The sequence below is a fragment of the Narcine bancroftii genome, chromosome 2 (assembly GCF_036971445.1).
Source record: "Narcine bancroftii isolate sNarBan1 chromosome 2, sNarBan1.hap1, whole genome shotgun sequence".
NCBI classification, from domain to species: Eukaryota; Metazoa; Chordata; class Chondrichthyes; order Torpediniformes; family Narcinidae; genus Narcine; species Narcine bancroftii.
Window position 1 is genome coordinate 34,521,258 of NC_091470.1, and position 13,977 is coordinate 34,535,234.

The following is a 13,977-nucleotide window of genomic DNA, read 5'->3' on the forward strand; positions in this document are numbered from 1 at the left end:
TAATAAAACATCATCTGCAAATAAATTAATCTTGTATTCCTCATTCAAAACTCTCATACCCTTAACATTTTCATTTTGACTGTGCCAAAGGTTCAATAACTATAGCAAATAAAGCAGGTGACAATGGACATCCTTGTCTAGTAGACTTTTTTTTTAAACACAATGTGGTGGCATTGCTAGAGGTGGTGATGGAGACTAGTACAATAGGGACATTTAAAAGACTCTTGGACGGGCACATAGATGCAGAAAAAATAGAGGATCATGGGCATGGATGAGAAGTAGGGAAGGTTTAGTTTGTTGAGTAGGTTTGTATAGGTCAGCACAGCATTGAGGGCTGAGTGGCCTGTACTGTACTGAATTGTTCCATGTTCAATGACATAGCCTATTACCCTCCCCCTGCCCCTCCCTTTCTTTTCCTCTCCCCACCTTTTTATTTAGGTGCCTGCTTACTTTTGCATTTACTCAACAAAGGTCCCAGGCCTGAAACATTGGCTACCCTTTGGAGTTTTTCCAGTATGGTTTTGAGTTGAGATCCTGTATCAGGACAAAGAATATAACCAGTGCAAAGAGGTGAGGGGGAGGGATGTGGCAGGAGCTAGCAAGCAATAGGTAGAGGAGGAGAGGAGGGGGATGGACAGATAGAACCAGAGACTCACTGGGTTGAGTGTGTGAGTGATGGGCCAATAGAAATGAGCAGGAGAAGGGAAGGAAACCGGGTCCCCAATTTCAAGATTTCCCATCCATAGCGCTGGGAAATCAGCAGATGTTTGCACACTCCAGCAAGGTACTTTGAGGAGTTTCATGCTGGATCACAGTTGAGCCAACATTTGAGACTTCTGCCTGTTTCCAGAAGCTGATTTTTGATCAAATTTTCTGATCCAATGGCCATTTCTCAGAAGTGCAGTCAGATAAATAGTTCCGATTATTATTATGCAGACAGTGAATGCAGTATAATTAGGAGATCATCTTTTCAGTTTGAGTCAACCCAAGCTGCCTAACAGGTTTGGGAGAGGATAACTCCACCCCTGCTTTTGTTGACCATACCCACTCTGCTGAACTTCCAGCCACAACCGATCTAGTGTCGGCCTGCTAAGCCACAGAATGAGAAAAGAGACAATTTTGACATGTACAGGTAATAACATGGTTGTTGAGAATAAATGAAGCTGCTATGTAATTAGTATTGCATAAAAATATACTGCCTTTTTTTTTGGTGCGATGAACGTTGATGTGGCAAGTACCTCAAAACCGACAGCTCACCACTTCCTAACATGTCCTCATCAATTCCCACACCTTCTGCTAGCCCAACTCCATTCAGCACCTTGTAACAATTCAGTGATCCCTGTCAGCATAAATTTAGAGATATCTTCAGTCATAAATTCTGTGATGTTTTAAATGTCATCATGGTTAACTATTTAAGTATGCCGTACTTCCTCTCTTACCTTGGTGACGGACAGACAGCAGAAAGTTGGAGAACCTTCAAGAATTTTGTTTTTTTTTCCCCAGTTAGGTAAAGAAGGAAACTGATTAAACTACTTTTGGGAATGACCGTGGTGTGAGAAAACTTCATAAACGGCGATCAGAATCCCTTTGGGCTTGAAGTTGTGACCAAAAAGAACAAAGAAAAATTTAATAGCTGCAACACTCAAGCAGAGAATGGTGAATCTTCAGGGCGTTGGATAAGGGTCTGGAACAGAATCAAAGTCTTTCTGGTAGAATTGTAAATGATGAGCATTCTTCTAAAGCAACTAGTTTGGGTTGAGGTGGGTGGGGGGTGTTTGGAGAAATACTTTTAAAAATTTTCTTTGAATGCTAAATGGTACCAAGATTAAAATGAAACCGAGAAAATAGGTTTGAGATTGATGTTGTGTTCATAGTTCATTGGATACCAAGCTGAATACAAAAAGGGAAGAGATGAACTGAGAAAGGAAAAAGGACGACAGAGCAAATGTGATAGAGCTATTAAATACAATGAAAATCTATCATGATAAGATTTCCTTGTGGAAACCGAGATCATGACTCAGGTACTTTGCATTTGTCTTCACTGAAGAAGAAAGCAGTGTTAATGAGGTAGTTAAGGAAGAGTCTATAGAGAAATTAGACAGGACAAGAATAAATAAGTAAGAGATGTTGGAATTGTTCAAAATAGGAAGGTCACCTTGTCTGGGTGGGACAAATCCAGAGGTATTGAAAGAAGTAAGGGAGGAATTTATAATTCAGTCCTCAACCTTCCAGTACTCCTGAGATAACAGAGTGGCACCATAGAACTGCAGAAATTTAAAAAGTTAAGACTCTTTTTAGATCGGCAACAATTTTAAATTATGTAGTACCTTTCTTGTTGTAAAATGTCCTGAGGCACCGCACAGAAGAAGTGTATATATAAAAAAAAAATGGACAGCTCACCACATCAAATAGAATCATGGGATCTTTGAGGAATTCTGACAGCAATGGAGCAGATTCAGATCACTTTGTGCTGTTTGAAAAAGAGCTACGCAACCTCATTTCATTTTCTAGCACCTGGTCCAAAGTCCTTTAGACCTCAGCTCAAGCCTATGTCCAAGTACTTTATAAATGTGAGAAGGAGTTCTGCTCAACTACCCCCTGGGGCAGTTAAATCCAGAGATTAGCTGCTTTCTGTGTGAAAACTATTTTCCTCATCTCCACTCTAAATCCCCTTGGATTTTGACCCCCCTCTACTCTCTTTATCTAGCTCCATTGTAATGTTACACACCTCAGTTATGTCTCTCCTAACCTCTTCAATTCCAAAAAAGAAAAATCCTGCTTTTCCAATCCTTCCTCATTGTGACAATGTTTATGTTCTGGGAACAACTTTCTAAATTTTTCCTGCCAAATAGCCTTAATACGCCAGAGACTGTCTGATCTCGGAAGCTCAGCAGGCTCAGGCCTGATCAATACTTGGAGAGGAGACCTCCTATGAACACCAGGTGCTGTGGGTTTCTGTGAAGGGGTGCTGAACAAAGTGCCGACTCTCTGTCTGCCTTTTTGAAGACAAAAGTTAGAGTTTTGAGTATGTTACATTCTAAATGTAGTATTACATGACATTAATGAAACCTTTATCTTTACCTTCTACAGTGCAATCCCACCTTCCCTGCAATGTGGTGACCAGATTAGCATGCAGTACCAAAGCCATGGTCTCGCTGGTGCTCATGTTCCAGCCAATAACTCAACATGGATTTGAGTGTGCGGGGCTTATTCCCAAAGATGGCAGGGTAGTAAAAACCTTGGTAATGTGGATTTATGACCACTATATTAATCACAGAAACTACAAGTCATGAGTGACTTTAAAATAGGGGTGAAATTGAGTAAGATGTAATGAGCAGAAAGTAATAGGCATAAAGCAAGGGAGATATGAGATGAAGAGCTGAGGAGAATTTGTCAGAGGGCAGCCAGCGGTCAGTTTGAATGTAGAGAGGGATGGGTGATAACGCAACATGGGACTGGTCAAGAGGTAGTGAGGGGTGGGTACAAAATTAGAGATGGAATTGGTTCGGATGCTGAAGGAGGGTGTCAGGATGGGGAGAGGAGTGAATCAACAGGTGGAGGGGATTATCAGGAGGGTGAAGGAGAGTGGATCAGGAAGGTTGAAGAGGTGTGGATCAGGAGGTAAAGGACTGTATATTGGGGTGGCGGGAAATGGATCAGGAGGTGAACAGTGAAGCAGGGAGAAGTGGGCCAGTTATCAGGGAATAATGGTAGATAGGTATTTTTTGGATTTGGTTGTGCATGGTAGTATATTGAAGTTTGCAGGTAACTTTAGCCTTGGAAATGTAAGTAATATGGGGCATAGAAACTGGTTTGTGGCAAATGCAAGCAGATTAGTTGAATGGACAGGCACAATGTGGAAATTTAACAGAAAGAAAGAATAAATGAGTCATTTTGTTCAGAAGAAATGAGAACACCATTGGTATAATTTAAGAGTTTATGGGAAAAATGAATGCAGGGAAATACCTACAATAGTTAACAACAATGTCAAGATGAGAGCTAAGATGTTTGCTTTTATTAATAGAACAATAAAGTTCAAAGGGAAGGTACACTAATGGTGTATAAAACACAGATTAGACTTTACTGAAATACTGAGTCTTATTCCAGATCATATTTTTGGGTGGGTGCCATGTCTTCAGGGAGAGTGCATATAAAAGATTTCAGTTGTATGGAGAGGCTGTGGAAAGCTGAAGTTTGTTGGCTTGAGAACCAAAGACTACATGCTGACACAAACAATTATCAAGCTGATGTTATGATCTTAATCCATTGCTGAAATTAATTTTAGAAATATTTCAGTAATGACTTTCAAAGAAGAATTACACAAAATTGTTTAAATACTCCAAAGAAACTATTGTACGAGTTTGAAGTGTGCAGAGAACTCGGATTAATTAGATACAGTATTGCTTTCAAACAGTTATGATGGGACAAAGGGCCTCTTTCTGTCCTCTGCAATTTTATGATATTTTTAAAAAAAAAAATCAAAATAACGTGAGTGGTCTGCTAGTCACTGGTACAATTCCCTTTTCTGATGAATTTTTATATCTGTAATTGTGCCTCTAGTTGTTCCCCTGGTTGTTTAAGAATGCATGAACAAAATCTATCCAAACCCAAGGCTTTATCTCTTCCAAGTCTGATTAATAACAAGTGTCAGGTGTCTATGAAATGTCTTCTTTTATTGTCATACCCATCTTTTAATTGTAAATACAGAAACAAAGTAATTATTCAGTATTACTTTGTTTTACTGTTTAATTAAGCTACTTTAAAACAATTAGAGTACAGTATGTGTTTCCATGATGCTTATAATGGAAAGATTTTGTTAGGAGGAATATCAACAGTAAAATCTTTAGATTTAAAAACTTGTGATTTGAGAATGAGCAGCTTCACAGAAAGGAAGGGTAGTCAAACATTGGTAGAAGACTGTGATAGTACGGATCTATCACCAATGTATATAGTGTATATAGTTACAGTATCTAGACTGTGCTTACAGCGATTGGCTGAGAGCTAAGCCACGCCTATTGTCTGGGCCTTAAAGGGTTGTGTCCCTAGCCAGGTCGGATCATTCCGGACTGGTCGGCCACCTGTGAAGAGCTCCTGTCTTTTGCTAATAAAAGCCTTGGTTTGGATCAACAAGTCTTTGATTCTTTCGACGACCTCTACAAAAACAAACTTGGGGGAAGGGGGGAGGTGTTGACAAATAAGGTATCAGAACAATTTACTATTGAGTTAAAGATAAAAGTCCTTTGACTGGGAGGATGAGATGATAGGGCCACGAAACTTCACAGATGATCTCTGATTGACGGAACATGCAAGTAAAAGATGGGAACATAGGATAGGCAAAGGAGTGTGCAAAAATAGATGCACTCAAGTATGTGTGTGGTTGTGTGATTGTGTATGTGTGTGTGTTTATTTAATTACCTTGCAGGCAAAGTTTATATATATATATATATATATATATATATTGCATATCTTTTATTGCCATGAGGAGGTGGTGTTATTTATCAGAGCTGCAAGAAATAATGTTTTTTTTTCATAAATCTCCTTGAAATTTATGGCATGTTATTGTTTTATGTTATAGGGTTAGCCTATGAAGAGCATTTGACAGCTCCTGACCCGTGTTGTTGGAATTTATAAGAATGAGGGGTTTCTTACTGAAACATTTTGAATATTGATAGGGATGAACAAGGGTTGTTTACCAAAGTTGGAGAGATCAGGACAAGAGGGCACTTTAAGACTGAAGGGCATGCACTTAGATCAGAGATGTTAAGGATTTCTTCAGCTAGAGGGAAATCAAAGGTTATGGGGAGAGAACGACACAAGGGGGCAGTTAAAAAATGGATCAGCTTATGATTAAATGGAGGGGCAGACTGGATGGGCTGAATAGCTTATTTCTGCTCCTATGCATTATGGACTTCTGGTAAATTGTGCCAATTGAAATAACAAAATTAGAACACATCTATAAAACGCACCTTTTAGCCATACAAGCAATTTCAATAGAGTGCCATTGTTTACATTTCATTGTCCGTTTGTGATACATGATGATTTTCTACCTGTGAAGGAGTGTTCATAGAATAAAATATAATGAGGGTTAATGAATTCATTTGAGGTTTTTCACAAAAATTGTAATTTTAAGGTCCGATGTGCAATATAAATTTTAATTGTAACTGGGTAAAGTAATACTTCAGGTACACTTACCCAACACTCATACTGCTGCCCCCTGCAGGTTTCCATGTGACAACAGGAGATGCAGCGCCTGTCATTTTAAACCTTTTCTCCACTCACCACCTAAGGAGCCAAATGTTCCTTCCTGGTGAAGTGATGGCTCAAAACTTTCAACTTTTAAAACCGTTTTCAATATTTATTAATTCATACAGCATGGTAACAGGCCCTTTTGGCCCATGAGCCGATGCCCCCTAAAATACACCAATTTACCTACAATCTCCATAAGTTCACTTACATTTCTTCCAATTTAGCATGACGCATTTGGGGTTCTCCACTAAATTGGTGAAACCAATTGTAGATTGGATCTCTGTGTAGAGCACTTTTGATCTTTCCACAAGGGTGCCCCTAACCTGGCAATTGTCTGCCACTTTACTTTCCAGTCCACTCCCATTCTGACCACTCTGTCCTTGCTACAGTAAAGCCCAAAGTAAATATAAGGAAGAGCATCTAATCTTCTAACAAGCCACACTGTAGCTCTCAAGAATTAATATCAAATTGTCCATTCCAGATAACAACCTCTTTCCAGTTTGTAGCCTAACTGTATAAAATACTGCTTAACCTACTGGGGTTTTCCGATATTCACTTTATTTTGGATTTCAAGCACCTGCATTGCTCTCTATCTCACAGACCCAATGTTTTTCCCTTGAGCAAACAGAGAGTTGCTGGAGGGATCCAGCAAGTCATGCAACATCCATGGGCAGAAATGGTCAGTCAGCATTTCTGGCTTGGAATCTTTGTAGAGACTGAAGAAAAAAACGAGTGATATGTGCATGAAAGGAGAACTGAGCTGGGAAGGGGTCAAAAGTTGACAAGTTATTGGACCGAAGATGGGAGATGTGGACAGACTGTTGTGGGAGTGGAGGGGGTGGGGTGAATTAGAGAGAAAATGAAGAACAGCAATAGGTTAAGAAAAGATGGAAACAGTGGAGGTGGGGATTACCTAACATTAGAAAACAAATTAACGTCTATGCTGTTAAGTTTAAGGCTGTCGAGGGGGGAATGCGATGTGTTGTTCTTCAAGTTTACGTTTCGCCTCACCCTGACAATGGATGGGGCCAAAGACAGACATAATGTTGTAGGAACAATTTGGGGAGTTGAAATGGTTGGCTGCTTGAAGTTTAAGATTAGACCCAATCTGCATTTGGTCTCCGTAATGTAGAGGAGGTCACACCGAGTACGTTAGGCTGGCATAGTTAGCGTAGCAGTTAGCGCTAGCAACCAGGGTTTGAATCTTGCACTTTTGTAAGGAGTTTGTACGTTCTCCCCATGTCTGCATTGGTTTCATCCAGGTACTCTGGTTTCCGCCCACCCTTCAAAAAAACAGGTGGGGGTTGTAAATTGGATGTAATTGGGGTGGCATGGAGTTGCAGGCTGGAAGGGCCTGTTACCCTACTGTATGTACGTCTATGTATGTCTAAGTGCAGCGGATTAGGTTGGACAATGTGTAGAGAAAGATTTCTCTCACTTGGAAGGTCTATCTTGTGACATTGGCGACGAGGATGAAAGAAGCTTGAAGAAAATTAAAGACTAAACAAGATTATAGAGGATTACAGACAACTTCAAGGTGATAAGAATTTTCTCTTTGTCTCAGTACTTTTGGGGCTGGAATATTTCCTCATGGCTGGGGCAGACGGTAACTTTCTAACACATAGTGGAATTGCTCATTTTGACCCGACTGGTGATGCAAGCACTGTAAGTGTGAAGTGGAAGGCGTGGCTGGAAGAATTTGAATCCTACGCCGACAGTCGTGGCCTATTTCTAGATACCGGTACAGTTGAACAAAAAGCGCAGAGAAGGGCGTTACTTCTTTTCACTGCAGGACCCTCAGTTCGGGAAACATTTAAGACACTTTTGAATACTGGAAGAAAGGATGAGTACCAGAAAGCGGTAGATGCATTAAATGCACACTATGTAGTGACACCGAATGCTACATTTCAACGCCATTTGTTTCGGAGAATGAGACAAGAAGATGGCCAGACAATTGCTCAGTACGTGACGAGACTACGCCAGCTAGCTGTTGGATGCAATTACATGCCAGCTGATTTGGACAACCAATTATTGGATCAAGTCGTACAGCACTGCAGATCAGAAACTCAGAAGACGTCTACTGGAAAGAGGGAGTGAGTTGGAACTCAACCGATGCTTTACCCATTGCTGCTGCATTAGAGGCTGTTGAAGGGCAATTTCATACCATGACCCTGAAAGACAACTCAAGCCAGCAAATTAAGAGGCTCTCACATCGCCATAATCAGCCAAGATATACGTCGACACAGGACGTGGAGTGTTATCGATGTGGAAACCGAGGTCACTTTGGAAAAGACCCATATTGCCCGGCCAAAGGCAAAGTTTGCAGAAAGTGTGGAGGTAAGGACCACTTTGCAAAGAAGTGCAAAAGCAAGTCCAATGCAGACCAGAAGAGGAAGAGTACAACTTCCAAAGGCAAAGTCTGGGGGAAAGGAAAGTATCCTGGAAAGAAAGACACCATTCGCCAGATAGACGGTGACGATGATGATACCCAGGAGGAACAGAGTTGTTAACAATTTACGTTGAATGAAGGACGTCATGAGAAGGTCCCAGTGATCATTGGTGGAGTGACAGTGCAGGTCATTGTAGACTCAGGCAGTGACAGTAATGTGATTGATCGACATTTATGGGAGAAGTTGAAAAGGAAAAAGATCATCTGTACCTCAAAGAAGTGTTCCAAGAAACTGTATCCATACACAGCAACCAAGCCATTGCAGACCATTGGATGTTTTACTGCAACTGTTGAAGCTGGAGATAAGTACACCGAAGCAGAGTTTATGGTCATAGAAGAGAGGGGAGAACCATTGTTGAGCAGAAGCACAGCGCAAGACCTGGCAATACTTCATATTGGAGCTTGTGTCAATTCAATTCAGTCATACGAGGATATGAAGCAAGAATTCCCCGCAGTCTTCCAAAGAGTAGGAAAGCTGAAAGGTCGACAATTGAAGCTAGCGGTAGATGAAACGGTCAAACCCAAGGCACAACCAATGCGCCGAACTCCGTTTGGACTTCGTGGGAAAGTCGAAGCCAAAATTAAAGAATTGATGGAACAAGACACTATTGAACCGGTGGAACATTCAACACAATGGGTCAGTCCCGTAGTGATTGTGGCCAAACCAAAGGGTGACATAAGACTATGTGTTGACATGAGAATGGCCAATGAAGCTATAGTTCGAGAACGACACCCTATACCAATGGTGGAGGAAATACTTCAAGAACTAACTACCAGCAAGATATTCTCAAAAATTGATCTGAAATGGGGCTATCATCAATTAGAGCTGGATCCAGGTTCCCGAGATGTGACAACATTTGTGACTCACTGTGGATTGTATCGTTACAAGAGACTATCATTTGGAATTAATGCAGCTTCTGAGATCTACCAGTATGAAATCCATCGAGTGATTCAAGGCATTCCTGGAGTTGCTGGCATTCCTGGAGTTGCTGGCATTCCTGGAGTTGCTGGCATTCCTGGAGTTGCTGGCATTCCTGGAGTTGGTGGCATTCCTGGAGTTGCTGGCATTCCTGGAGTTGCTGGCATTCCTGGAGTTGCTGGCATTCCTGGAGTTGCTGGCATTCCTGGAGTTGCTGGCATTCCTGGAGTTGCTGGCATTCCTGGAGTTGCTGGCATTCCTGGAGTTGCTGGCATTCCTGGAGTTGCTGGCATTCCTGGAGTTGCTGGCATTCCTGGAGTTGCTGGCATTCCTGGAGTTGCTGGCATTCCTGGAGTTGCTGGCATTCCTGGAGTTGCTGGCATTCCTGGAGTTGCTGGCATTCCTGGAGTTGCTGGCATTCCTGGAGTTGCTGGCATTCCTGGAGTTGCTGGCATTCCTGGAGTTGCTGGCATTCCTGGAGTTGCTGGCATTCATGGAGTTGCTGGCATTCATGGAGTTGCTGGCATTCCTGGAGTTGCTGGCATTCCTGGAGTTGCCGGCATTCCTGGAGTTGCCGGCATTCCTGGAGTTGCCGGCATTCCTGGAGTTGCCGGCATTCCTGGAGTTGCCGGCATTCCTGGAGTTGCCGGCATTCCTGGAGTTGCCGGCATTCCTGGAGTTGCCGGCATTCCTGGAGTTGCCGGCATTCCTGGAGTTGCCGGCATTCCTGGAGTTGCCGGCATTCCTGGAGTTGCCGGCATTCCTGGAGTTGCCGGCATTCCTGGAGTTGCCGGCATTCCTGGAGTTGCCGGCATTCCTGGAGTTGCCGGCATTCCTGGAGTTGCCGGCATTCCTGGAGTTGCCGGCATTCCTGGAGTTGCCGGCATTCCTGGAGTTGCCGGCATTCCTGGAGTTGCCGGCATTCCTGGAGTTGCCGGCATTCCTGGAGTTGCCGGCATTCCTGGAGTTGCCGGCATTCCTGGAGTTGCCGGCATTCCTGGAGTTGCCGGCATTCCTGGAGTTGCCGGCATTCCTGGAGTTGCCGGCATTCCTGGAGTTGCCGGCATTCCTGGAGTTGCCGGCATTCCTGGAGTTGCCGGCATTCCTGGAGTTGCCGGCATTCCTGGAGTTGCCGGCATTCCTGGAGTTGCCGGCATTCCTGGAGTTGCCGGCATTCCTGGAGTTGCCGGCATTCCTGGAGTTGCCGGCATTCCTGGAGTTGCCGGCATTCCTGGAGTTGCCGGCGTTCCTGGAGTTGCCGGCGTTCCTGGAGTTGCCGGCGTTCCTGGAGTTGCCGGCGTTCCTGGAGTTGCCGGCGTTCCTGGAGTTGCCGGCATTCCTGGAGTTGCCGGCATTCCTGGAGTTGCCGGCATTCCTGGAGTTGCCGGCATTCCTGGAGTTGCCGGCATTCCTGGAGTTGCCGGCATTCCTGGAGTTGCCGGCATTCCTGGAGTTGCCGGCATTCCTGGAGTTGCCGGCATTCCTGGAGTTGCCGGCATTCCTGGAGTTGCCGGCATTCCTGGAGTTGCCGGCATTCCTGGAGTTGCCGGCATTCCTGGAGTTGCCGGCATTCCTGGAGTTGCCGGCATTCCTGGAGTTGCCGGCATTCCTGGAGTTGCCGGCATTCCTGGAGTTGCCGGCATTCCTGGAGTTGCCGGCATTCCTGGAGTTGCCGGCATTCCTGGAGTTGCCGGCATTCCTGGAGTTGCCGGCATTCCTGGAGTTGCCGGCATTCCTGGAGTTGCCGGCATTCCTGGAGTTGCCGGCATTCCTGGAGTTGCCGGCATTCCTGGAGTTGCCGGCATTCCTGGAGTTGCCGGCATTCCTGGAGTTGCCGGCATTCCTGGAGTTGCCGGCATTCCTGGAGTTGCCGGCATTCCTGGAGTTGCCGGCATTCCTGGAGTTGCCGGCATTCCTGGAGTTGCCGGCATTCCTGGAGTTGCCGGCATTCCTGGAGTTGCCGGCATTCCTGGAGTTGCCGGCATTCCTGGAGTTGCCGGCATTCCTGGAGTTGCCGGCAATCCTGGAGTTGCCGGCAATCCTGGAGTTGCCGGCATTCCTGGAGTTGCCGGCATTCCTGGAGTTGCCGGCATTCCTGGAGTTGCCGGCATTCCTGGAGTTGCCGGCATTCCTGGAGTTGCCGGCATTCCTGGAGTTGCCGGCATTCCTGGAGTTGCCGGCATTCCTGGAGTTGCCGGCATTCCTGGAGTTGCCGGCATTCCTGGAGTTGCCGGCATTCCTGGAGTTGCCGGCATTCCTGGAGTTGCCGGCATTCCTGGAGTTGCCGGCATTTCTGACAACATCATAGTCCATGCACCAACGAAGGAAGAGCATGACAAATGGTTGAGGCGTGTACTATCTAGACTACAGGAGGCAGGCCTTACCGTGAATGGAAACAAGTGCCAGTTCGGTGTGTCAGAAATGGACTTCATGGGACGCAGACTTACACGGAAAGGACTAAACCCTGCAGAGGCCAAGGTGAAAGCTATTGCAGAGGCATGTGCACCTCAGAACGCAACAGAGGTGAGGAGTTTCCTAAGATTGGTCAATTTTTGTGCAAAGTTCATTCCTAATTTCGCTACAGTGGCAGAACCACTAAGGAAACTAACCAGGAAAGGTGTACCATTTCATTTTGGATCTGAGTAGAAGAAAGCGTTCACAGCGCTGAAGCAAAGCCTGACAGATGCAAAAACTCTTGGATATTACAATCCGGCGGCATCAACCAAAGTCATAGCGGATGCCAGCCCAGTTGGTTTAGGAGCCGTATTGGTCCAGATGCATGATGGAGGACCAAGAATCATTGCCTATGCCAGCAGATCGTTATCAGATGTGGAAAGAAGATACTCTCAGACAGAGAAAGAAGCACTCGGACTTGTATGGGCCTGTGAGAGGTTCCATGCATATTTATACGGCATTGAATTTGAACTCATCACAGATCATAAGCCATTAGAGGTGATCTATGCACCTAGATCCAAACCATGTGCCAGAATAGAGAGATGGGTACTCAGACTACAACCCTACAAATATAAAGTAATCCACATTGCAGGGAAAACAAACATTGCTGATCCGCTGTCCAGATTGGTGAAGGATGGTGGTCCACAATCCAAGTCAGAATTGGGAACAGAAACAGAGAGCTTTGTACGCTTCGTAGCTATTCAGGCAACACCGAAAGCTGTGACTACAAAGGAAGTCGAGAGAGAATCTGAACGTGATCCAGAACTCAGGGAAGTAAGAGAATGCATACAGAGTGGACAATGGGACAAGTGTACTCACAAGGCTTACATTCCCATTAGAGATGAACTTTGTTGCATCGGACAGTGTGTATTAAGAGGTTGCAGATTGGTGATACCACAAAGATTGAGACCGAAGATCGTATCCTTAGCGCATGAAGGACACCTAGGCATTGTTGGTACCAAGCAAAACTTCAGGACCAAGGTATGGTGGCCAAGTTGTGATAAAGACGCTGAGAAATTTGTTAAAACTTGTCACGGATGTCAAATCACAAGTAGGAGTAATCCGCCAGAACCGATCCGGAGTACGCAACTTCCGACAGGACCATGGATCGACGTACCTGTTGATTTTCTTGGACCTTTACCGACGGGTGAATCAATTATGGTAGTGATAGATTACTACAGCAGATACTATGAGTACGTGGTGTTGAAGTCCACAACCACTGAAAAAACAATACAAGCATTAGCAGAGATATTCGCAAGATATGGATTACCTGTTACATTATACTCTGACAATGGTCCACAATTCATTTCAGAGACATTTGCGGAATACATGAGGACCACAGGTATCCACCATCATAAAGTAACTCCGAAATGGCCGCAAGCCAATGGAGAAGTAGAGAGACAAAATCAGTCCATTGAAAAACGATTGAGGATTGCACACGCAGAAGGACAAAATTGGCGAGAAGCATTGCTATCTTATGTGGCTGTCTATCGAGCAACGCCTCATGCAACCACTGGAAAAAGTCCTGCAGAAGCATTTTTTGGGAGAAACATCCGCACAAAAATGCCAGAAATAAAGGAAATCCGAGACGACCAGGAGATGAGGGACCACGATGCTGAAAAGAAAGGTGCAGCAAAGCTGTACACAGATTCAAAACCTGGAGCCAAGTACTCAGACATCATGCCAGGAGATAATGTTCTAGTGAGGCATGAAACTGGTGGTAAGCTAGACACTCCTTATTAACATCAACCCTATACTGTTGTATCCAGAAGTGGCAGTATGGTGACAGTCAAGTCTCCGACTGGAGTCCTGTATAAGAGAAATGTCTCAGGTGTAAAAAGGTACCTGTCCAGAGATACATCGAGCGAAGAGGTTGAAAGGCCAATACGAGATGCTGAAACTGAGAGAC

The 13,977-nt window shown here is 44.4% G+C and overlaps 2 protein-coding genes across 3 annotated transcripts in view; both read left to right on the top strand.

Annotated features, from left to right (window-relative positions):
- kcnh5b (potassium voltage-gated channel, subfamily H (eag-related), member 5b) overlaps positions 1-13,977 on the top strand; it is a 329,625-nt gene that overhangs the window by 13,393 nt on the left and 302,255 nt on the right. Inside the window, exon 4 of one of the 2 annotated variants that reach the window (XM_069916256.1) lies at positions 7,982-7,987. The exons of the other annotated variant lie outside the window; for it this stretch is intronic. Coding sequence (XP_069772357.1) covers positions 7,982-7,987 — 6 coding nt within the window. The remainder of the gene's footprint in view (positions 1-7,981; positions 7,988-13,977) is intronic. 2 annotated transcript variants of the gene reach the window in all.
- LOC138752200 (collagen alpha-2(IV) chain-like) lies at positions 10,014-11,888 on the top strand (the record flags this gene model as incomplete). The annotated part of the gene is made up of 3 exons (XM_069915192.1): positions 10,014-10,541; positions 10,752-11,513; positions 11,808-11,888. Coding segments are annotated over 3 exons (1,371 nt in total), but the record flags the coding sequence as incomplete, so codon positions are not given.